Source organism: Saccopteryx bilineata, chromosome 2, assembly GCF_036850765.1.
Source record: "Saccopteryx bilineata isolate mSacBil1 chromosome 2, mSacBil1_pri_phased_curated, whole genome shotgun sequence".
NCBI classification, from domain to species: domain Eukaryota; kingdom Metazoa; phylum Chordata; class Mammalia; order Chiroptera; family Emballonuridae; genus Saccopteryx; species Saccopteryx bilineata.
This window is the reverse complement of record NC_089491.1, coordinates 345,655,236-345,679,776: the sequence shown is the minus strand read 5'-3', so window position 1 is coordinate 345,679,776 and position 24,541 is coordinate 345,655,236. Positions and strand designations below refer to the sequence as shown.

The 24,541-nt window shown below is 40.3% G+C and overlaps 1 protein-coding gene across 1 annotated transcript in view; it reads right to left on the bottom strand.

Annotated features, from left to right (window-relative positions):
- Positions 1-24,541, bottom strand: part of CNTNAP2 (contactin associated protein 2) — a 1,332,419-nt gene that overhangs the window by 889,690 nt on the left and 418,188 nt on the right. Inside the window, exon 2 of the mRNA XM_066262524.1 lies at positions 12,110-12,220. Coding sequence (XP_066118621.1) covers positions 12,110-12,220 — 111 coding nt within the window. The remainder of the gene's footprint in view (positions 1-12,109; positions 12,221-24,541) is intronic.

Sequence of the window (24,541 nt, the reverse complement as noted above, 5' to 3'; positions counted from 1 at the left end):
TCTGCTTCTTCACCCCTCTGCTTCTCCACCCCTCCCCCTCTCCTTCCTCTCTGTCTCTCTCTTCCCCTCCTGCAGCCAAGGCTCCATTGGAGCAAAGTTGGCCCGGGTGCTGAGGATGGCTCTGTGGCCTCTGCCTCAGGTGCTAGAATGACTCTGGTCGCAACAGAGCAACACCCCAGATGGGCAGAGCATCGCCCCCTGGTGGGCATGCCAGGTGGATCCTGGTCGGGCGCATACGGGAGTCTGTCTGCCTCCCCGTTTCCAACTTCAGAAAAATATATATAAAAAAAATAGTACTTACTTCTGGATACCACTCACTCAGAAGAAATCCAACCAGTGCCAGAAGCTGCAACTGGCTGCTGGTCCTCAGAGCTGCCCCAGGCCGGAGCTAGTACGGGACCCTGCATCTCCGACACCCACGAGGATATTTTAAACTATACTTTTCTCAAAATTTTCCAACACAAAATAAGAGTGACCTCGTTCTTATCTTTGCCATTATCTATCACTTTTCCCTTTAAAAAGAGGCTGTTCTGCAGGTTGACATTAAATACTTAGCTCTCTCCCCAGCCCTGCAGTTATGCCAATTCTGTGGTCTTCCTACCAGCACCTGCTTTTACCTGAATTCTGACTCTTCCCCAAAGATCAATGCCATTGCTGGCGATTATCCCAATCAATCCCCAGAGCCACCAATCACATAGACCCAGGCTGACAGATGCATGTGGCTGCTGAGCACTTGACAGGTGGCCAGCAAGACTGCCACCTGTCTGAGAGACTGAGAATCTAAGTTTAAAAATGTTTTTCCCATTGATTTTTTGGAGAGAGAAAAGGAATATATAAGAAAAGAGGGAGAAAGAAAAGAAGGAAGGAAGGATTTTTGTTTGCCTTACAGGGAACCTCGGGTTCCTCAAAGGGAGACTAGTGGGGAGAAACTCTTTAATAATCCTCTTCATTAAGTAAGACAAGTTCCAATGACTTTGGATTTATACTCAGATGCCAACCGAGCCTTCTCCAAATTCAGAGATGGGAACGCTCACCAGTGTGCTTCAGACACACACTGCCTCTCGTAATGATGACCCTCATCACAGAATCCCCCACAAACCCCCTCGTCGAGTCTTCAGATTATTTAAGTCCAACATGCAAATGAGCATTTACTCCAACTCAATGGACGTTTATGGAATGACTGGACTCCTCTATTCCCCCTAAACTGAACATCTCAAGTGTTATCCGGATACATACTTAGTCTTGTCTGTCAGGCTCCCCCAGGTCTTGACCTGTGTCACTAGACATTAAAACTGTCGGAGAGGGTCATGGCAAATTGATCCTGTTATCTTAGTCCGCTATTCCCACTCTAATAGAATTGGCCCTTGTCCACGCGTTCAGATTGCTTCTTTGAAAAGACACAGCCTAATGGACTACGCTAGCCTCGTTTTCTCAGAGGTACTTAGCCAAAAATTAGAAATGTAGATCTACGTGCAGCAGACAGGGTATTTTTTTAAAAAACAGTTTTTCCTTTCTTTTAAATACCGGAGGTCTTAGTAATAAAGAATACATTTTAAAAAATGGTGACGTTCTCTCGCAGCCTGAATTACTCAGAGTTACTTAAGTGTTGATGAATAATGACTGTCTATTTGAGCTGCCTGAAACATGAATAACTGTACTATTTGAACACAGCAGTGAGAGGTAGGATTCTCTTTCAGCAAAAGGACTTTCATGTCTCTGGTTCTGCCTTCTGTTACTCCCGCTGTTGAGTGGGACACTCTCAGCATCACACTTCAGGGCTTCTGAAGGAATCAATCCCACTGTTTTGTTTTGTTTTCTGTACCTGCTGGGCCATCCACACATAGGGGAGTAAAATGGTAGAAAGAGTTCCCAATGAGTTGAGAACAAAGTGACCCTTCCATCTTGATTAATCCAAAAGGCACAGAAACAAAATCACAGGGTTTTTGATGTGCATCTCAGTGAGGAGTCTATTTGAATGTAAATTGTTGGCCTCCCTGATTAGCATGTCTTGGGGCTGTTCACACAACATCTTGCCTGTCTCTCCTTAGGGAACCATTGCTGTGTTATTGATAACTTGCTAAGGAAACTGATGATTTCCAAATGCATGTCATAGCAATAGGAAGAAAAGTTCCAAAGATCTTGAAAGAAATCAATGTGAAATTACAAGAAGAAGAAGAAACCCCAGCAGTTTCTCCTCTGCTTTGCTCCTTGAAGAGTATGCCTTGTCTGTTTTGAGTCCTTGTCCCCAGCAAAGAGCACAGGGGGTCCCGGTGGGCATCTCCAGGCCTGTCTGCCCACACGTCCCCTCATGCTGAATCACAGAGAACTGGACTGCAGACTGAGGGGACCACAACCTGTCCCCAGACCCCTGCAGAGAAATCCCTGGCTAATGCATTAGGATAAGGCAGTGTCTTTGCTGGACTTGCATTGTTTGGGCATATCCACTAAGATCCCTAAAACTGGGCCACCTGGGCTGTCCCCTAAGCCTGATGGCCACTCTCTGGGATCGGGCACTCAGACCTGGGAAGAGGTGAGGCTGCCCACAGGTCACACGGTCCCTCTCCTTCCTCCCTCCCGAGGTCCTGTGCTCCTCCCTGAAGTAGAAAACCAATCAACCCTGTTTGTTGCTCAAAAACCAATTGTTTGGTTTCAAATTTCTCTTTCAATTGTGGAGAATTAAATACAACTATCTGAATGGGAAACCAAAGGCATGTATTGCTTCTCTGCCATTCTGTTTAGGAAATCATTTTCCATCCTAAATGGTTAAGTCTTGAGTTAGATGTAGAGAAGATTGAAAATCATACCTTGGGAATAATTGTTTTGGGTTTGCTTATTCCAAAACCTGACTGGGGAAAACAAACAAACAAACAAAACTGAATCCATTTCCTTGACAGTCTCTCCAGATTTCCAGAAAGCACGGTCCTTCCACTCAACAATAACAAAACGGAAAGCCACATGTAATAATTCTGAACCCCCCACTGGAATGGGAGAAACAATTCAGTCACTGGCAACAATCCCACAGTGGGGTATTGTTAGTTATTCACGCCCATGTATTTACACCTCATACCAAACAGAGGTCCAGGTTATGGCACCACTGGTGGATCTCAGACATTTTCTATTTTGTGGTTGTGTTTTAGTTCTGTTATTCCCTCTCTTTCCCTTTGTCCTTGCTGACTGCTTTGTCTCCATGAGTGTTTTTGGAATATTAAGAGTGCGGAGTGCGAAGCAAAAAAACAGAAAAAAAATATTGCTCTGTCAGTTTCTAGCACATCAGTCGTTTTTTTTCCTGGCTTTGATTCTTTTCCGGGAGATAGAATGTTGGTCTCGTCGTTGCGTTCCAGTTCTTGCTGTTCTCACATATGTAGTATTTCAAGCACAGTATGTCTTTGTTGCCCTTACTACTTCATCTCATACAAATTCAGAGAGGAGACTGAAGATGTCAAGATTTTCGCTACTTTTAGTTTAGGGGAAAAAAAGAAAAGAAAAGGTGGGTCTTTGAAAAATATGAAATATGTTTTTATAAGTAAATATGTCAAATGTTATCTTTATTGCCCTTTGATGACTTAAGACAAAGATTAGAAGTATACAAAGAAATGATCAAGTCCGTATATACTTCCCCAAAATAAAATAGAGACACGTATTCTAAAATACCAGCGGGAAAATTTTAGTTATGCCTTATAACCAACTCAATTATCATTCCAACTTTTCTTAAAGAACAACTCACACAGGCGGGGAAGATGTGGAAAAGGGAACAGTGAGTGATTTTAAAGTCAAAGAGGTTGTTTTAAATGCTCTGATCTGCTGTTAGCAGTGGCTTTGGGCAGGAATCGAAACTTTCTTGAAGTTTTTAATTCATAAAATTGAATTTTATTACCTCTGAATTCTTTCCTAGAGTTTTTGGAGGAACCAGATGCGATGCTGGTTATACACAGACGCATAAGACATAGGGCTTGTGTTAAACTCACACCCAATGTCAAGGGCTCAGACAAATAAGTTTACAGTATGAGTTCTCAGAAATATAAACATGGTGCATCTTGGACAATGGAGAGCTACCTGTCCATCCATCAGTGATGATTTTTTTAAAAAGCGACACCTGAATTCACCACTCAAGGACAATCTACCTAAAAATGTTGAATCTCTGCATGAATAATGGAGGCCAGTGGTAACTGTTTATAATTTTTTTTGATTGATTGATTTTTAGAGAGAAGAAGAGAGAGAGACAGAGACAGGAAGAGAGAGAAAAAGATTGACTTGTGCCCCACTCACTCATGCCCTCCCTGGCTGCCTCTTGTATATGCCCCAGCCCAGATCCAACAGCAACCTCAGCATGTCGGTGGCTGCTCCAACCAAGTGAGCTACCTGGCCCCCGGGCTGGAATTGCTTATAATTTGATACAGTTTGGACATAATGTGTGAAAGGATTGAGGTGGGGGGAAGTAGTGACACCCTCTGGTTTTCTAGCCTCCCCGGACTTGTTTATACGTTCTGAGCCCTTCCGCAATGAGTTAGGTCATCGGTTCTGCCCTCTTGTTAGCACTCTGCAAAAGCTCAGAGTAAGCCTCTTCCTTCTGGGAACCCATCTGACCCTGTAGGAGTGTGTGGCCTTATCAAAATAGAAAAGAACAGCCCTTCGCAATCACTTAAAAGTCTCAGATATCACAGAAGCATGTCGACTAAAGAAGCCTGTGGCTTTAATTTCTACTATTTTAAGAACATTCAGGGAGGAAGGGCAGGGGATTCGACAACACTGGAAGTCCTCACTTAACCGACATCAATAGGTTCTAGGACTTTAAACAAAAACAACATGTAACACAACCAGGTTTCCCAGAGGCTAATTGATACAAACCAGAGTTAGGTTGTTGCAGGGCTCTTGAGTGTTACAGTGCAACGACATTGAGCAAAACCACATTATTCCAGGATACTTTTCATCACCCTAACAACAGTCTATACACCTTATCTGTTCTAGCATCAGCTGAAAGCAAAATAAATAAACAAGCAAACAGGAAACGCCTCAGATTAATAACCCCTTTAAATATATACGTGCCCGACACAGGCTAGGGAAGAAAATCCACAAAGCGGGTGTGATTATGCATTGTTCATATATATATGCTCAGGCACAAACTTTCTAATAGAAAATAATTCACCCTGGAAGCAGACCGGTCTGTCTGGCTGCTCATGTCTGCTGACATGAAGGTAACAGATAATTCACACAAGCATCCTCGAACGGAAATGAATAGCATTGCCACCGATTTTAAAGCAGAAAACAAATATAGAGGACATAAATTCTGGAAGCTGCCAAGAAGGAAAACAAACCAAAATAATAATAAAAAAAAACCCAGAAAAACATCCACTGTGAATTCCTTCCACGGCGAAGAAAATAAAAACTGTTAAGAAAAAGAGTTGCACAAAAGTGACCTTTGGGTGGAAACCTGGGGAATAAAACTTTCTACCTTTTGTGTTTACGTTTTAATGTTAAAGGGGCAGGAACAATAAAAGCAGACCGTCCTAAATGTCACGGTTTATTGTCAGCAGTATTCATGTCAAACATATATCTCTATTTTAAGGCAAGGGACCCGGTAAACAGGGTTGATTGCTCATTTGCAGAGCGTAGTAAAGACAGAAGGCTAGCCACAAAGGCTGGGCTGCTTTGAATTGTTATTCGTGACAATATTTTTAGAATTCATTTGGAATGCATGGGTATAAAAGAGAGGTAATCTAATTTTTTTGTTTTGTTCTTCTCAAAGAAAATTGTGTGAAAAAGTCATTAATTTGCTAACAGTATTAGGACAAGGGTCTATTCATTCTAATAAGTATGACCTAACCAGGTTGCTAATAGAGCCATAACTAGATTAAATCCTTCCTAATGGTCTTGGAAATAATTTGGTCTGTTTTCTTCCTCTTCTTATTGAATGAAATAAGGAGAAAGAGGCAGAAAAGCAAAAAGCAGGCAACTTTCTCTAATTGTAGAAGAGCAGATATTGAAGAATGACACAGAGTCACTCATCTGATATGGAGAAAATGTAATTACAGGGTTTGAAGTGTATTTTTCAAGAATGCAGTTGTTTACACCCTAACCTTGTCTAATGAATGGACCCTGGGCAGTGTCCCTCAGAGAGCAGTGTCCTGCATGTGGTCAGCTGATGGGAGTTTACTCGACAGTCACATGGGGACATGTGCTGCTCATTTCCAGCCTTTGTTTTTCTCAGAGGTAACCATGTCACAACTGAAACAGAATGTATTTCTTATGGGCTAGACATAAGATACAAAGACCCTTACAGTGTGTTCTATTACCTGAAGGCGTCTGTTAGTAACTGGAGGCAGCAGCTCACATGGAAACCTCATCTCTGCAGACTTTATCCTGAGATAAAGGGCACATTTTACCAATTCAAACTCACTATCCTGATGGACCTGTTTCACAACCTGAAAGCATTGGGGGAACATCGAGACCGTGGAGCCATTTCCCAATTGTTCTGCATGTATTTACAGGATTATGAAACTGATAGTAAATATTTTTATTTATAAATGATAATAATAATGTTTACTATTGTTATCTATTCTCTAACATTATCTGGGCACACAATTAGCAACCTCAGTGACTAGAATAGTTGCACCTTTTTTTTTTTTAAATGAAAGATGTTAGCAAATATTCACTCTTGATTTCACAAGTCATCCAACGTAGAAGCAATGAGTATTTGAACTTTAAAATGGGTAGAATAATATATACAATAAGTATGATTTGACTCAAATGTTTGTTAAGAAAATATTCTTTGAGAGTCACATCTATGAGGTCCTGTGTTAAGAAAGTGCTTTGAGAATGTGTGAAGAATTCTGTTTTAAGATGAACACTTCTGACATGGGACAAATCATTCCCATACGTTCTCCACCTTCTTAGCAGAGATATGAAATATATTCAAGTCTCTCTTTAAATAAAATGAGCCATCATCAAAGGGATAATTCAACGTTTAACCTCCAAAACATATCACTGGCATATATTCCAGAATGGTTTAAAAAAGAAAAATTCAACCTGTAAAAACTTTATTGGGTAAATATATTCTTCCAGCTAACCTGGCGATTTTCCAAGTTCTTGAATAGGATGTATCCGTATGCACCGAGGATGGAGTGGTGCAGGGGACCAAGCTCTCTCCAAGGGCATATGGGACATCTAGCTCCTCTAATTCTGCATCCACAAATGTACAAAGAAGTATTTAATCTAGACATCTCCTTAAAATGAGTATTTATTTAAATGCATTTCTTTGCTAGTCTAGACATGAAGTCTTCCCACCCCATTTGATCTAAACTTTGGAAGGCGAAATACCAAAAAGCATGGTTTCCAATATTGTGTGTGAAGTAGTATTCCAAGGCATACATTATGACGATGTATTACAAATACATTAATTGGTTGGTCACAATGTCCCCATTCTTTTAGACAATCAACTGTTAATATTGTGCTATGAGAAGAGCATTAGGAAGGGAACATTCCAGAGTCATTTCATCAATAGTAGCAGTGATTCTAATTCAGCTCATCATTTTCTCACAGCTAAATATGAAGCTATTTGTTACAAGCTACAAACCTAGTATAACAGAAACTTCCTTAAAATAGTCAATTACAAAGTTCTTCCTCTCATCAATAGAAACTATTGCATTTAAATATTAGTCTCTTTGCCATCAGCTTCCCTCAATTCCTAAAAATAATAATGTACATATTAATATTTTGAGGCAACTGAATGAAACACCCTTGTCATTGCTAAAATAGTGCATCCCTAAAAATGATTGCTATAATTTGGGTGCGTGCCATAGTGTGTGTGTTTTCTCTATAATCATTTAAGAAAAAAATATAAGAAATTGAAATATAAAGTATTTTAATGAGTTTCACATAATTAAACTGCTAGTTAACATTAACGTAAAGTTGCCCAAGTATTTCTCCTCAAATTCCTTTTGGCAGTTGATAGTAACTCAGCAACTCTCCTATGCCTATATCTGATGAATATCAGATTGTAAAAAGAACAGTTACTAACACTCACTTTAAATAAAATTTTTTATTTATTTATAAGTGTACATTCCTTTACCTTTGATTGTATGTCTTTCACTATTATCATAATCAGTCCTTTTACTGATTAAGATCTCATCATATTTCTGTGATTCTCTGTACATATTAATCTGTACACATTTATTTTTATCTTTATCTTACCTATTTTCCTTTCCCATTTGGTCTTTCTGAATCTCTCTGATAACTCTTTTCTGATGCTATTTTTTTTTCTTTCATTCTCTCTTCCTCTTTTCTCCCTCTTTTGGGTTTTCTTCTGTTCCCTTTAATCATCTTTATTTATGTTTTCTTCCTCTCTTCCTCCTTCCGCCCCTCTTTCCTTCTCTTTCTTGCTTTCTTTCCTTCCTTCAAATTTCTTTTATTTTCCCTCAATGGACTGTGATTTGAGTTCAGTATTCCTTTTTTTTTACTGAATAAAAATGATGGTTTTTGTTGAGTGATTCTTATTTACCCAAGAAAATAACTTCCTTCCCTTTTAAATTGTTGTTCACTGATATTTGGATCAGTGTTCCTTTGAAGAAAAAGAGCTTAAAGTTTCTGTCCTTAATCGTCTTTCTTTTTTTTTTTTTTTACTCTCTGAACACTGCGGTCTATTTTGAAATTACCATTTACTAATTAATACCATGACTTTACAGTCAAAAACTCAAATTTCAGTTGCAAATGTATAACTTTTTTTTTTTTTTTTTTTACACAGCTTTAATATCAGAGTTAAATTCTGGTGTACTGGGGGGAGAAATGGGAAAGGGTCATAATTTTTGATGCTGCAGTTTCAACAGAAACTAAGTTGTACATTAATAAGAGGATTAAAATAACAGTGAATACAAAGTATTCTTTTTTTATGTACTGTGCACAAACTTCTTTGTATGTGAGTCTCTGATTAACGAGAATTTCCTTTACTCAGAATGTTTGTGTCCTTTTGAATTTATTATCACATGCAATTTCCAAAAATTCTCCTCTTTAATTTATCATTTTTTCCTTCCAGCCCCAATTCTCACTGTAGGGTGATGGGCAATGGGGGACGGTCACGTGGGGAACCCAGACCTGGGAACTTAGCTAGAACCACCCACAGCCAAACGTGCCAAAAGAAACTTCCCAGGAGTCCTTGGGAAAAAAGCAACTGTCCGTCAGCCAGTGAGATATCACCACTTCATATCAGCTTGACCACCTCAGATGGGACCTTTTAAATATCTCTCACACGGGTCACTCCAGGAGACTTCCCTGGCCTCTCTGTCCCCGGGACCAGGGAACCTTGTTGGTGAGAAGCGCTCTGTACTCAATAAAAGCCTTTTATTATTCCACACTTCTTGACTCCAGCCCCTTCCTTCTTCCTCGGCAGGGAAAAATACCTTACATTTGGTGCTGAAAACCCGGGAGGAGTCAGAAGTCCACAAAGACAGCTCCTCTCCCTTTACCCTCCGAAGAAGAACCAGGACCTCTGACCTTCCACTCACTTTGGCACACGGTGCAGTAAATCCCCTGCATCCAGCCTCCCCTCAGTTCTTTCTGCCGAGACTCCCTGTCTAAAACCGCAGCTGTGTCAGGGACCTCTTTCTGTTCTGAGTGTGTGTGTGCCCGTGGAGACATCCCGAGCACATCCACTTTACCTTATCTGTCCGTGGCCAGAGTTTGAGTTTTGGGACGCCAATGCTCATCTCTTACCACTCTGAGGACTGAGGGCGGCCTTGGAGGCACAGGAATAAACAAAAACACTCCTGGAGTGCCTTATCCAAAATCTTTCCCTCCCTAAAGAAGAAGAAACTATTCTTCTCCGCTGTGGTCAGGCCACAGAACCCACTGGACAATTGGACCAGGTAGCCTCCTGAACGGACTCTTGGTTTTAACACCCTCACCAATTTAACTATCGCCAAAAAAGCTGGGAACTGGTTGGAGACCCTTACATTCAGGGCTTCTAGTTATTCACGCTCCCGTCCTAATCTCTGTGCCACCTGTTCTACCACACAGGCCTTTTTCTGGCCAGAGAAAACCTAAAACCTCCACTCCTAATCTTTCCTTCTCCACCGACTCCCAACTCTCTCGCCTTCCCGCCTGACCCCCGGGGGCACCCCTCTCTCAGGACCCCTCTCTGGTTCCTCTGTGACCTCTTTTGCTCGGGTCTCTTCCCTCCAAGAGCCCCCTCCCTTCACAAAATCCTGTTTCTTATTCACCTGCAAATACCATTCTCTCTTTCTCCTCCCCTGCCGGCCAGGGGCCCTTCCCTTCTCCACTGTGTTCTTAAGCTCCTCCTCCGCCAGGCCATTCTCAGCCTGGCATTGACCCTTACACTAGTTTGCAGGATTCCCAACCCCAATTTTCTTGCAGGAAGTTCTGGCCCTATCCTGCCTCTAGCTCCAGCGTTTCTGGCAGGATCTGGGTGCTGGGCTCCCCACGAGCCCCCCTCCTCTTATTCTCAACCCCCAAACCCTATCCAGGACCTGTGAACATGGCATTTAAAGTTTTTAATGGTCTCAACTAGTAAAAACAGGCTGAGGCTACTCGCCAGGCCCACATACAGTGGAAGGTAACACTCCAAACCCAGGCTCCTGTGGCAGCCCTGAGGCTGACAGAGCAACAGGGCAAGGCACAGGAAGTGCCCGAACCAAGTCCAGGCCACAAAGGAAATCTCCACCAGGAGCTTGCTTTAAGTGTAGCAAGCAGGACCACTGTGCCCGACAGTGCCCCTGCCCACGGCTTCCCACTGAACCCTGCCCTGACTGCAAGCAGCCCGGTCACTGGTGGAGGGATTTCCCCTTTGGACAGCAGGCTCATTCTCAACGTCTCTACGTGGAGGACAAGCTGGCCAGGTGGGCCCATCACTTGAACTCCTGGCACTGATGCCCTGGACTTGGAGACTCATCATCCTCACCAAAACCCAGGGTAACGCTGCAGGACCAGGTAAGTCCATCTCATTTCTTGTGGACACGGGAGCTGCCTTCTCTGTTTTGCCATCACACTCTGGACCTCTAGTTCCCTCACAGGTCTTGATTATGGGACCTCTTCTTTTCCCCTTCACACGCCACCCCCAACATGTAGTTTGGACGGAATCCCCTTTTCACACTCGTTCTTAGTTATGCCATCATGCCCTGTACCCCTTCTGGGTCGAGACATTCTACACAGTCTCGGAACTACTGTCTAGCTGACAGCACCTTCCCACTTACTCCTACCATTCCTCTCTACCAAGGGCTTCCCCATAATCAATGCTACCCTCATTTCTAACCTTGTCTCTCACCTCAAGCTTACCCTCATGCAGGACCGCTGGCAGTTTGGAACCACTGGGCCCTACCCATCTCTAGCTCACCAAAAGGCTGGACCCTGCAAATCCCCTATTACTCCTCTTTTTTTTTTTTTTTAATCCTTACAGGACTGCATTTGCGAAGTTTCTCCAGTCACAGCCAAACAGATGTTCCTCCTGACACCTCTCAAAGCCATCACCTGCTGATTTTCCTCTCCCCACAATGCCCCTAATCAGCAGGAAGTAGCCAGACGAATAAGTGGCAACCCTAATTAACACAAAAAGATCAGAATGTAGGGTGGTGGGCAATGGGGGACAGTCACGTGGGGAACCCAGGCCTGGGAACTTAGCTAGAACCGCCCACAGTCAAGTGCGCCAAAAGAAACTTCCCAGGAATCCTTGGGAAAAAAGCAACTGTCCGTCAGCCAGTGAGATTTCACCAGGTCATATTAGCTCAACCACCCTAGATGGGTCCCTTTAAATATCTCTCAAGCGGGTCACTCCAGGCAACTTCCCTGGCCTCTCTGTCCCTGGGACCAGGGAACCTCGTCAGGCGGGAAGTGCTCTGTACTCAATAAAGCCTTTTATTATTCCACTCTTCCTGGTTCCAGCCTCTTCCTTCTTTCTCGGTGGGAAAAAATACCTTACACTCACTCCCCAGTTAGTGGCTACAAAAGAAAGTTACAGTATCTATGGGTCTTTTAATAGACACGAGAAGAATGATTTCGGTGCCTGCTAATGACTACTGTGCAATAAAACATACTTTGGAACTAGGGCTGTAAATGTAACATTTCTTTTTAACACACTTGTTGCCATGGGAGATAAAAGTCGCCTTACCCCCTCGCTTGTTGATCTTGGCATAGCCCGGAGAGTAGCTCGCAGACATGGAGGACGAGCTGCTAAAGGCTACATGGGAGAGTCCAGACACAAGGGGCTCATCACATTTTTCTGAAAAGAAAAGAGATAGGGAGAGTCAATAAAAACCTTTGCGTAATGATTAGTGTGTTTTTATTAATTATTGACTACAGCTCCAATTTAAAAATCTATGCGCTACAACCATTTAGCAGATGATCAGAATTTAGGCAACTCAACTCTGACAATTCTGATAAACCGTGGGAACAGTTTCGACAAGTGTCTTTCAACCGCTGGTCTGCAGACCAGTCCACCAGAAATTCCATGCGGGTCCACGAAAGAGTTTACCACCCTAATGTTGTACGAAGATTATAGATCCAACAATCTTAAATGAATTTGCTTTATGCTCAGGGTGATTTCTGCCTTAGTGGTCCCTGCAATAATTCTCCTATTTTCACTGGTTCCCAAATGTAAAAGGTTGAAAAGCACCGGTTTAAACAACCTTCCAGCTTTCAAGAGTTATAACTATGACGCAGTGCTTTATTCCCGAAGCCCTCAATTCGGGTCTGCTGTCTTGAGCAAAGTTGAGGCTGCTTATTGAACAGGTGTTGGAACCTGGTATCTCCTGCCAATCTTCATGATAGGAATAGAGGATGAGAAACATTGAGACTGGAGGAGAGAAGACCAGGAAGACAAGGAATCCTGCCCAGACTAAGAGACTAAGAAACAGGTCTCAGGAAAGGAGAACACAACAATCACCCACTTGAAAAGCATTGAAGATTCATCAGTTCCCAAATTTGCATGGTCAACTGTGTCCATCCCAGGTGACCCTTCAATTCTATTCCTCACATGCCTTCTATAGCGTTATTCATTTCTTGGTCCTCCTCCCTGACTGTCGGCTTGTTTTCCGATTCCTTTGATGGACCTTTCTCATTTTCCTTACGTCTGAATGGTGACCTGCCCAGGACACAACCCATGGATTCCCTCTCCATCTGCTTGCATCATCTGACAGACAGCACCAAAGCCTGTGTCTCCTCATCTGGAGCATCCCAAATGCGGCCACCTTGCATCACCTGGCCATCAGTCTCCAGAGAGACGGCTGTCTTCCTGCTTCCTCCCTTGTTCCCCTATAGTCCTTCTGCACATAGCAACCTAAGGGACACTATTAGAAATGTAAGGGGGTCATGTGGTTCCTGTGTTCAAAATGTCCATTGCCTCCTGCTCTCAATCCCTCGGAATAAAGCCCAAACCACTCCAATGGCCACAGTGGCCACTGCACTGGTCACATCTCCTTCCTGCATCCTTGTCCATGATTGTCTGGCACCATGGCCCCCTCTTTCTTCCTTCAACAACAGCCCTACTCCTGCCATGAGCCTTCACAAATACTATTCCAGTGGCCACAAGCCTTCACCCCTCACTGCTCCCAAGCTCTGCTCAATGTCACCCTTCGTTGCTGAAGACAAGCTTCTTGAGTCCACTTGACCCAAATAGCATGATACTCGCAGCACCCACATCCTGCCTCATTTTCCTATAGGGAATTGAGAGTCTTCTGACAGGTTATGTTGCTCCTCATTTAATGGTTTAGTTGACTGGAAGCTGCATGGGAATAGTTTTTGATAATTTGCTTAGTGCTTACTCTCCAGGGATCTGAGCAGCTCCTGGTACTTGATACATACTCTAAGAGCATTTGCAGAATTAATGAACGAGTGAACAAACACAGGAACAAGTAACAAACAAAGCTCAGAGATCTGAAGCACAATGCTCAATGACAACACAGCACAATGTCTGACTTAGAAAGAGGTGGTCTTAAGTCCCCCAAAAATGTTATTTAAGCACATGCTTGGTCCTCCGTTCAATGACACAGGGAATTACATGGCACATTCTACAATGATTCCTGGCTGACATGCTTATAAACAGAAAACACTAGAGCAATAGAAGGAATGAACTCGTTTACCTGAAAAGTCACTCAGGTGGTGTTGAGTCCCCAAAGATATGGGAAAAACAAATTATTATTCATCATCTCGTCCCTCAAGTGTGTACAAATTTGAAGTTAAAATGAATAAATCCATCCTTGTACAACATTGTTACTGTTCCTATTTTTCTTAGTTATATTGCAAGTGCCGCTGGGAAATACTGCATGTGTGTATGAATACATTCCCCAGAAAGTTAAACGTAAAAAGAACAAAATGATGAACATAAAATTTTATTTTACTTTTTTACTTACTGATTTTTTTTTTCAGAGAGAGAGAAAGGAGGGAGAGAGAGAGAGAGAGAGAGAGAGAAACATTGATTTGTTGTTCCACATATTCATGCCGTCATTGGTTGATTCTTGGTTTATTGGGAAGATGCCTTAACCAAATGAGCTACTTGGTCAGGGCTTAAAACTTATTTTAAAAGTATCAGGACACAAAATGGGTAGCTAAAGTCAAGAATTTCATATCAATTTTTTTTAAAAAAAATGTACTATTCTGTTTAGCTACCAGTAAGCCCAAATAGATAAAACCTTGATTTCCTATCTCCTGACTCTTTTAAGTCTAATTTTTTTTTGACCATCTTTTGCAATCATTCTGCGTTTTACTGGGCTAATCGTCATTTCTAAGGCTCCCATTATATTAAGAACGTGCTCATGTTCACTTATGTGCCTTTCATTCATTCAAGTACGCACCAAGCACCTCTGCTGTGCCAGGCAGAGGAAACGCAACAAGAGGTGAAGCTACTGTGACCACATTCCTGTCCTCGCGGAACTTAATGTTGTCGTGGGAAGCCACAGACTAAAGAGTAAAAAATGAATGCATACTCTGCGATGGTGATGGATACTACAGAGACGTTAATATAAAAGAGGGGCAGGGAGTTTGGGGGAGCATGAAGGTTGAGGGAATCACCGGGGTTTTGGCTGCCTCCTAAAAGAGAAAAGGCTCTGTGAGCAGGTGACATCTGAGAAGTACCCTGAAGGGACCGAGAGGCGAGCCCTGTCAGAATTACACAGCATTGCGCAGGGAGAAACCCCCCTTAGTCTAAAAGACTGCTCCTTAGGCCGCTAATAAGGAACGATAGATTTTGCCAAAAGGAAACATTCAATGGGTATGTATTGTGACACCAAAAGTAATCAAAATGAAATTGATGAAGAATTGATTAAATGATCCATTGGCTCATTTAAATTTAGAACGCAGAGCATGAACATTTATAAAACCTGTAGTTCATCCATCTTTTTATCTTTTTTTTTTTTTTTTCATTTTTCTGAAGCTGGAAACAGGGAGAGACAGTCAGACAGACTCCCGCATGCGCCCGACCGGGATCCACCCGGCACGCCCACCATGGGGCGACGCTCTGCCCACCAGGGGGCGATGCTCTGCCCATCCTGGGAGTCGCCATGTTGCGACCAGAGCCACTCTAGCGCCTGAGGCAGAGGCCACAGAGCCATCCCCAGCACCCGGGGCCATCTTTGCTCCAGTGGAGCCTTAGCTGCGGGAGGGGAAGAGAGAGGCAGAGAGGAAAGCACAGCGGAGGGGTGGAGAAGCAAATGGGCGCTTCTCCTGTGTGCCCTGGCCGGGAATTGAACCCAGGTCCTCTGCACGCTAGGCCGATGCTCTGCCGCTGAGCCAACCGGCCAGGGCTCATCCATCTTTTTAAATTAATTTATTGTGTTTACATAGATTCTAGTGTCCCCCCAAATTCATCCTCCCCTACCCCGTATTCCCCAGTACAACCCCCCCTGTCCCCTTCCCTGTAATGCCCTCCCCCTTCCCTCCAGGATTTGCTTTTCTGCTCTCATCCCATGCTATCAGTCTATCATCCCCTTTCCCTCTGTCTGCTTTCCTTCTGAATCCTTTGATCCCGCCTCTGCCTCTATTCCATTCCTCAGTTCATATTGTTCATCAGATTCCTCAGATGAGTGAGGTCATATGATATTTTTCTTTCTCTGCCTGGCTTATTTCACTTAACATAATAGTTTCCAGGTCCATCCATGTTGTCACAAAAAATAATATTTCCTTCTTTTCCATGGCCCCATAGTATTCCATTGTGTATATGTACCACTGCTTTTTAATCCACTCGTCCACTGACAGACCCTTGGGCTGTTTCCAGATCTTCACTATTGTAAACAATGCTGCCATAAACATGGGGGTGCATTTCTCCTTTTGACTCGTTGATACGGTGTTCTTGGGATATATTCCCAAAAGTGGAATGGCTGGGTCAAAAGGCAGTTTGATTTTTAATTTTTTGAGGAATCTTCATACTGTTTTCCACAGTGGCTGCACCAGTCTGCATTCTCACCAGCAGTGCAGGAGGGTCCCCTTTTCTCCACATCTTCACCAGAACTTATTCTGTGTTGTTTTGTTGATGAGCGCCATTCTGACTGGTGTGAGGTGATACCTCATTGTGGTTTTAATTTGCATTTCTCTAATGATTAGTGATGTTAAGCATTTTTTCATATGCCTATTGGCCATCTATTTGTCCCCTTTGGAGAAGTGTCTATTCATTTCTTTTGCCCATTTTTTTTATTGGATTGTTTATCTTCCTGATGTTGAGTTTTCCAAGTTCTTTATAAATTTTGGTTATTAACCCCTTATCAGATGTATTGTTGAATATGTTCTCCCATTGTGTAGTTTGCCTTTTTATTTTGTTCATATTGCCTTTAGCTGTGCAAAAGCTTTTTAGTTTGATATAGTCCCATCTGTTTATCCTGTCCTTTATATCACTTGCATGTGGAGATATATCAGCAAATATATTGCTGTGAGTGATGTCGGAAAGCTTATAGCCTATGTTTTCCTCTAGGATGCTTATGGTTTCATGACTTACATTTAAGTCTTTTATCCATTTTGAGTTTATTTTTGTGAATGGTGTAAGTCTAGTTTCCATTTTTTTCAGGTAGACGTTCAATTTTTCCAACACCATTTGTTAGAGACTGTCTTTACTCCATTGTATGCTATTACCATCCTTCTCAAATATCAATTGTTCATAAAGGTACGAGTTTATTTCTGGGTTTTCTGTTCTGTTCCATTGATCTGTATGCCTGTTCTTATGCCAGTACCAACCTGTTTTGAGTACAATGGCCTTGTAATATAACTTGATATCAGGAAGTGTGTACCTCCCCCTTTATTCTTCTTTTTTAAGATTGCCGAGGCTATTCTTGTTCTTTTTTAGTTCCATATGAATTTTTGGAATATATTTGTTCTATATCGTTGAAGTATGTCCTTGGTATTTTAATAGAAATTGCATTGAATTTATAAATTGCTTTGGATAATATGAACATTTGAATGATTTTTATTCTTCCTAACCATGAACACGGTATCCACCTGTTTGTATCTTTCTTGATTTCTTTTATCAAGGTTTTATAATTTTCTGAATACAAGTCTTTAACCACCTTGGTTAAATTACTCCTGAGTATTTTACTTTTTTGTTGCAATAGTGAAGGGGAATGTTTTCTTAATTTCTCTTTCAGATAGATCATTGTTGGTGTATAAAAACGCCTCTGATTTCTGAGTATTAATTTTATATCCTGACACCTTGTTGAATTCCTTTATCAGGTCCAGTAGTCTTTTGACTGAGACTTTAGGGTTTTCTATATACAATATCATCTCATCAGCAAATAATGATAGTTTTACTTATTCTTTTCCAATTTGGATGCCTTTTATTTCTTCTTCTTGTCTGATTGCTGTGGCTAGGACTTCCAGAACTATATTGAATAAGAGTGGTGAAAGGGGGCACCCCAGCCTTGTTCCTGATCTTAATAGGATTGCTTTTAACTTGCCCATTGAGTATGATGTTGGCTGTGGGTTTGTCAGAGATGGCCTTTATCATGTTGAGGTATGTTCCCTGTATTCCCACTTCGTTGAGAGTTTTGATCATAAATGGGTGCTGGATTTTATCAAATGCTTTTTCTGCATCTATTGATATTATCATGTGGTTTTTGTCCCTCCTTTTGTCTGTGATAAATCACATTGATTGATTTGCAAATATTGCACCAGCCTTGTCTCCCCAAAATAAATCCCACTTGATTATGATGTATGATTTTTTTTCATGTATTGCTGGATCCGGTTTGCTAATATTTTGTTGAGAATTTTAGCATCTAAATTCATCAGGAATATTGGCCTATAGTTTTCTTTCTTTCTGTTGTCTTTGCCTGGCTTTGGAATCAGAATTATGCTCGCCTCATAAAAGGAGCTTGGAAGTCTTCCCTCCTCTTGAATTATTTGAAATAGCTTAAAAAGGATAGGAGTTAGTTCTTCTTTGAATGTTTGGTAGAATTCACCTGTGAAGCCATCTGGCCCAGGGCTATGGTTTGTTGGGAGTTTTTTGATAACTGTTTAGATCTCATTTGTTGTAATTGGTCTATTCAGGTTTTCTGATTCTTCCAGATTGTTTTATGAAAGATTATATTTTTCAAGGAATTTGTCCATTTCACCTAGGTTGTCTAATTTTTTGGCATACAGTTCTCATTAGTATTTTCTTATAATCCTTTGTATTTCTGCTGTGTCCATTGTTACATCTCCACCCTCATGTCTAATTTTATTTACTTGAGTCCTTTCTCTTTTTTTCTTGGTGAGTCTGGCTAAGGGTTCATCAATCTTGTTTACTTTTTCAAAGAACGAGCTCTTGGTTTCATTGATCCTCTGTATTGTTTTTTTAGTCTCTATGCCATTTATTTCTGCTCTGATCTTTATTATTTCCTTCCTTCTACTTCCTCTAGGCTTTACTTGCTGTTCTTTTTTTAGTTCTTTTAGTTTCCATGATTAAGTTGTTTATTTGAGCTTTTTCTAGCTTCTTAAGGTATGCCTATAATGCTATGAACTTCCCCCTCAGGACTGCTTTTGCTGTGTTTCACAGATTTTGAGTTGTTGTATGCTCATTTTCATTTGTTTCAAGGAAATTTTTAATTTCTTCTTTGATCTCATTGTTGACCCATTCATTGTTTAATAACATGCTGTTTAGTTTCCAAGTGTTCAAATGTTTTTCAGTTTTTCTATTTTAGAGAAGATGCTTGATATGATTTCAATCTCCTTAAATTTGTTGAGACTCATTTTATTCCCTAATATGTTGTCTATCCTAGGGAATGTACCATGAGCACTTGAAAGAATGTATATTCTGCTGCTTTAGGTTGAAATGATCCTAAGATATCTATTAAATCCAGTTGATCTATTGTGTTCCTTAATTCTTCTGTTTCTTTGTTAAATTTCTTTCTTCAGGATCTATTCATTGGTGTTAGTGGGGTATTGAAATCCCCTACTATTATAGTATTGCTGTTGATCTCTCCCTTTATGTCCATCAAAATCTGCTTTATATATTTAGGTGCTCCTGTATTAGGTGCATAGATATTTATAATGGTTATCTCTTCCTGTTGGATTGCTCCCTTTATCATTATGTAGTGACCTTCTTTATCCCCTACTATAATCTTTGTTTTAAAGTCTATTTTGTCAGATATAAGTATTGCTATCCCAGCTTTTTTTTTCATTTCCATTTGCATGAAATATTCTTTCAGTCTATGTGTATCTTTTTTTTTGAGGTGGGTCTCCTGTAGACAGAATATGTATGGGTCCTGTTTTCTTATCCATTAGCTACCCTATCTCTTTTGATTGGAGCATTTACATTTAAGGTTATTATTGATATGTAGTTGTTTATTGCCATTTTTTCTTCAAATCTATATTCATATATATATATATATATATATATATATATATATATATATTCCCCCCCCCCCCGCTTTGTTCTGTCTATAGCAGGCCCCTTAACATTTCTTGAAGCATTGGTTTGGTTGTGATGAATTACTTGAGGTTTTTTTTGTGTTTTTTTTTTTGTCTGGGAAGCTTTTTATTTCTCCTTCAATTTTAAACAATTGTCTTGCTGGATAAAGAAGTCTTGGTTGTAGGTTCTTGTTCTGCATTTCTTTGAATATTCCTTGCCAATCCCTTCTGGCCTCAAGTGTTTCTGTTGAAGAGTCGGATGTCCTACAAAGGAATGTGTGTTCCTTTGTAGGTGATTGTTTTTTTTCTTACAGCTTTTAGTATTCTTTCTTTATCTCTTAGCTTTGGTATTTTGATTATGATATGTCTTGGTGTGGGTCTCTTTGGATTTTTTTAATGGGGTTCTCTCTGCTTCTTGAACTTGTGTGACTCTTTTCTGCATCAATTTAGGGAAATTTTCATCTATAATTTCTTCAAAGAACTTCTCTATTCCTTATACTTTCTCTTCTCCTTCAGGAATCCCTATTATGCGGATATTGTTTCTCTTCATGTTGTCACAGAGCTCTCTTAGGGTTTCCTCGGACGTTTTGATCCTCTTTTCTTTTTGCTTTTCTGCTTCCATGTTTTCACTTGTTTTGTCCTTAAGGTTCTGATTTGATCCTCTGCTTCATCCAGCCTGCTTTTAATTCCTTCTAGTGTAGTTTTCATTTCTGATATTGTGTTTGTCATTTCTGTCTGGTTCTTCTTTATGATTTCCGTGTCCATTTTGATGCTTACAATTTCTTTATTAAGATGTTCATTAAGTCCATCCATTGTAGCTTTGAGATTCTTAAGCATCATAACAATCATTATTTTATACTCTGCATCTGATAATTTGAGTACTTCCAATTCATCCAGGACTTTTTCTGAGGACTTATCTTGTTGAAGCATATGACTTATGCTGCTTTGCCTATGCATTATTCTCTGTATGACTTACAGGCTTTTTCCAGTTGTGGTCTCCTTACCTAGTAGAGACACATTATGTTTTTAAAAATTCAACTTCTGCAACAAATTGGTCATCTTTATACCACATTTTAAATTTGCTCCTATTTTTTTAAAAAAAATCATACAATGCAGAATAACAAAATTAGAACAAAACTGGCATCAGGGACTATTGGAGCATATAAGAGATTATTGAGGCTTTTTGTACAAGGTGGCTGTAAAGGTATTATCAGAATTTAAGCACCGGCAAGCTCACATTCTCATAAAGTGAGACATAATATATAACTATGTAATTATGAAAAACACTGGACATATGTTTTCTTGGATAATTACAAGTGTATTAAGATTCGACTCTATGCCTTGTACTATTCTAAATAATTTAGGAAATTGAATGTAATGACTAAATAAAAATATTTGTATATATTCCTATATATTATAAATATATAGAAAACCCATTTCCCAACCACAGGTAATAATATATGGACCCACATAAAGTAATTAAACATGAAAGAACAAGAGATAACACAAACAGTTTGTAATTTAGTGCTGATGATATTTAGTAGAATATCATCAACTACTAGAAGTAACAAATAAGTAGAAATGCAGACTTGTTGTTTAGATAAGCTGCTTGTCATTTCCAACGCCGTCGTAAATGTGCAACCTTGAGTTGGTCAGTTAAGCCCCTTCCTGTGAATGAACTACACATAATATAAGAAAATTAGCTAAGTTTTTCTCTCAAGTTCTAAATGAAAAAAAGCATTGTTGAGTATAGGAGCCTTGTAAACAATGTCCTGTGAGTCAAATCTGACCTGGCCCACTGCTTGCTTTTGTAAATAAAGTTTTATTAGTGCACAGCCATGGTCACTCATTTATGAATTGCATATAGCTGCTTTGACACAGGAGTGGGATGTCACAAAAGAGACTGTGTGGCCTCCAAAATTAAAATATATATTCTCTTACCTTCCACAGAAAAAGCTTTCTAAACTCTGGGATCTAATATTAAAAAAATATTCCAGTTATCCAGGAAGAAGAATAATTAAGGATCACTTATGGTATCAGGTAACATAAATATAATAATAATAGAACCTAAATACTTGAAGAGCTAGAAACTGGTGAAAAGAGGATCAAGAATATTCTAGAGAGAGGGAACAGCTTAAGCAAAATCGTGGAGGTCGTAATGCGTAGGACATTTTCTAGAGATGGTTGTAGTAGCATGCCATGCAGGGACATATTGCCACACAGACTATGATAATGATGAACTATCCACTTTTAGTTCCAACTGTAATAATAGTTACAACACAACGCATATTCCAAAGAGCCAGCTTGTTTGTCGTGTTAGAACGGGAATCTTCAATATTCTGCAGAAATTAAATATTAGGAAATTAGGCAAATACCCATAGAAAATGATAATTTGTATAAAAGGGGAGAGAGAGAGAGAGAGAGAGAGAGAGAACGAGAGAGAGAAAATGCAAACATTTGAAATAATTTAGTATTGTATTTTCCCAAACTGGGATGTCTTCCAACGCTGCAGCCACACAGCTACGGTAAATATTTGGTCTTTGGTAGGGTTCCCTTCCAGGGAATCTTGGATGAAAACTACAGGAGCAGATGGGACTTGAGTTTTATTTTCACACAATTTCAGTCAATCAGGGAGGCAGATGAGCTGTAAGAATTCTGTTCTCATTCCATAAATGGCTGTTGCCCTTCACCTAGGAGAAGTGGGCTCTCTCTGTAGATAAGAGACATAGGCAGGAGTTTTCAAGGTCCAAGGACTTCAGAATGCATGCAGTAGACACTAGAGATGCATTCAAATGTTGCTCTAAAATAATGTAGAATTTTCACAACACAGTATCTTTTAAAATTATAGCACTCAATACATGTTTTCTATCACACATTTGGAAACATGAGTCTCATACAAAAAAAATGATTATAATGGGCAAGGGACTCCAGATCCAAACAGTGCTATATGGACAGAAGTTCCAGCAACATCCTCCTTTGTATATACTTTCGGGGAAAAGCTATTATGAAAGGCACAGTCCCAATGCAATATATCACTTAATGGTCTCCTTATGTCCTGTGCAGCCAGTTCCTCACTTTTGTAGCTGGAACTACACTGCCTCAGGCTTGATGGCCATTTTCTTCCACAGTGAGAACAAGTTTAAGAGTCCAGACCTCCCGCTACACTCTCTGGTTTCAATCAGTGCTCCTTATGGCCAAAGCCATTCTTGAATTACAGGTTGAATTGTTGTGCTAATTTTCTTCTAGGCTCGCCAGGAGCATCTCAGTTCTTTCCAGCGATGTTCTGTCTTCCTTTGATGTTCATTTCAGGGTTGAAGTCTCAAGGACTGCATTTTGCCTCTTGTTCCTGAATTTCCTTATGCTCTGTCTGCTCAGCCATGTGCCTGACTATTGTCAATTACTTTAATCACCAGTCTGAGTACACAACTTCCCATGTACCCACCTAATGAGTACTGTGCCCAACCTACTGCTCACTAGGCTGTTATTTCCTGATACCACTTGTCTGACCTCCTAGACAGATCATGCTGTTTGGTTCCACGGCCACAATGACAATGGGAAATCCCCTTGTACAACTAAAGTGCTATTTCTTGTCTAGCCTAATGGATCGTTTCAGGGTTTGAATGCAAAGGAGACTGAAGTCATGACTCAGGTGCGTCCTGAGTAATTGCTGAGATTTATAAAGCCTAGGATGGTCTTCATAAATGATAAGTAGCACCACTTTCCACTCTTGGACGAAGATAAAACTTGCATAGGATCTAGTACATCTATATTTCAGAAACTTCATTCCCAAGGTTATGATTCCTATATATTTTTTCATTTCCTTTTCAAGAAAGGGGGAAAGAAAGAAAGAAGGGAGGGAAGAAGGGAAGGAGGAAAGAAGGAAGGAAGGAAGGAAGGAAGGAAGGAAGGAAGGAAGGAAGGAAGGAAGGAAGGAAGGAAGGAAGGAAAAGATGTAGCACTCACAATAATTCATAGTCTGTTTCTGTACAGCTTGGCCGGCTGACTATATTCACTTCCCATAAACCTGGGCATCTGGTTAGAAAATTATTTTGTTTTGATACTCTTGGAAATATGATACTTTTTCATTTCTCAACATGCATTACTTGAGTAGGCACTATATTTTTCATCTTAGAACTATGCTAACTTTAGCATTCTATTAAAAAACAAACAAAAAGAAGTACCGACTTAGATCATTCCGTATGTCATCATACCCCAATAATTTCTTTTTAGGGACAGTGTATAGTAATCATATTTGAAAACCAAACCTTCTTTAAATATAGTAATCTATATCATAGAATATTCAAGTATTGTATTAATTCTTTAATAATGTATGGAAAATACAGGATATAGAAATATGACATTCTCTCCCAGTATTTTTTTAATAAAATTTTTAAATAATTGAGATCCATTTTTTTTAACTTAACATTGTCTAATAAATATTCTCTCCAGATAACAGTGACTTCCAGAGGTAGTATTAGGTTGAGGTTTCTCCAATACGAGTCAAGTGAAAGAGAGAGCGTGCCCCTCGTGGTCAGGAGACCTAGGTTTTATTTCCATCAACATGAATTCAGATGACTCCATTTAACTTTCTCTTAACTCACAGTCTCACAGTTTCCCCATGATTTCAAAAGTCCTTTTCCAATTTGGAATCATTTTTCTATGGTTTGTAAATCATAGCAACAGAAAATAAATTATTTAAAAATAATCAATGATACTGGAGTATATTAGAAAAATATGC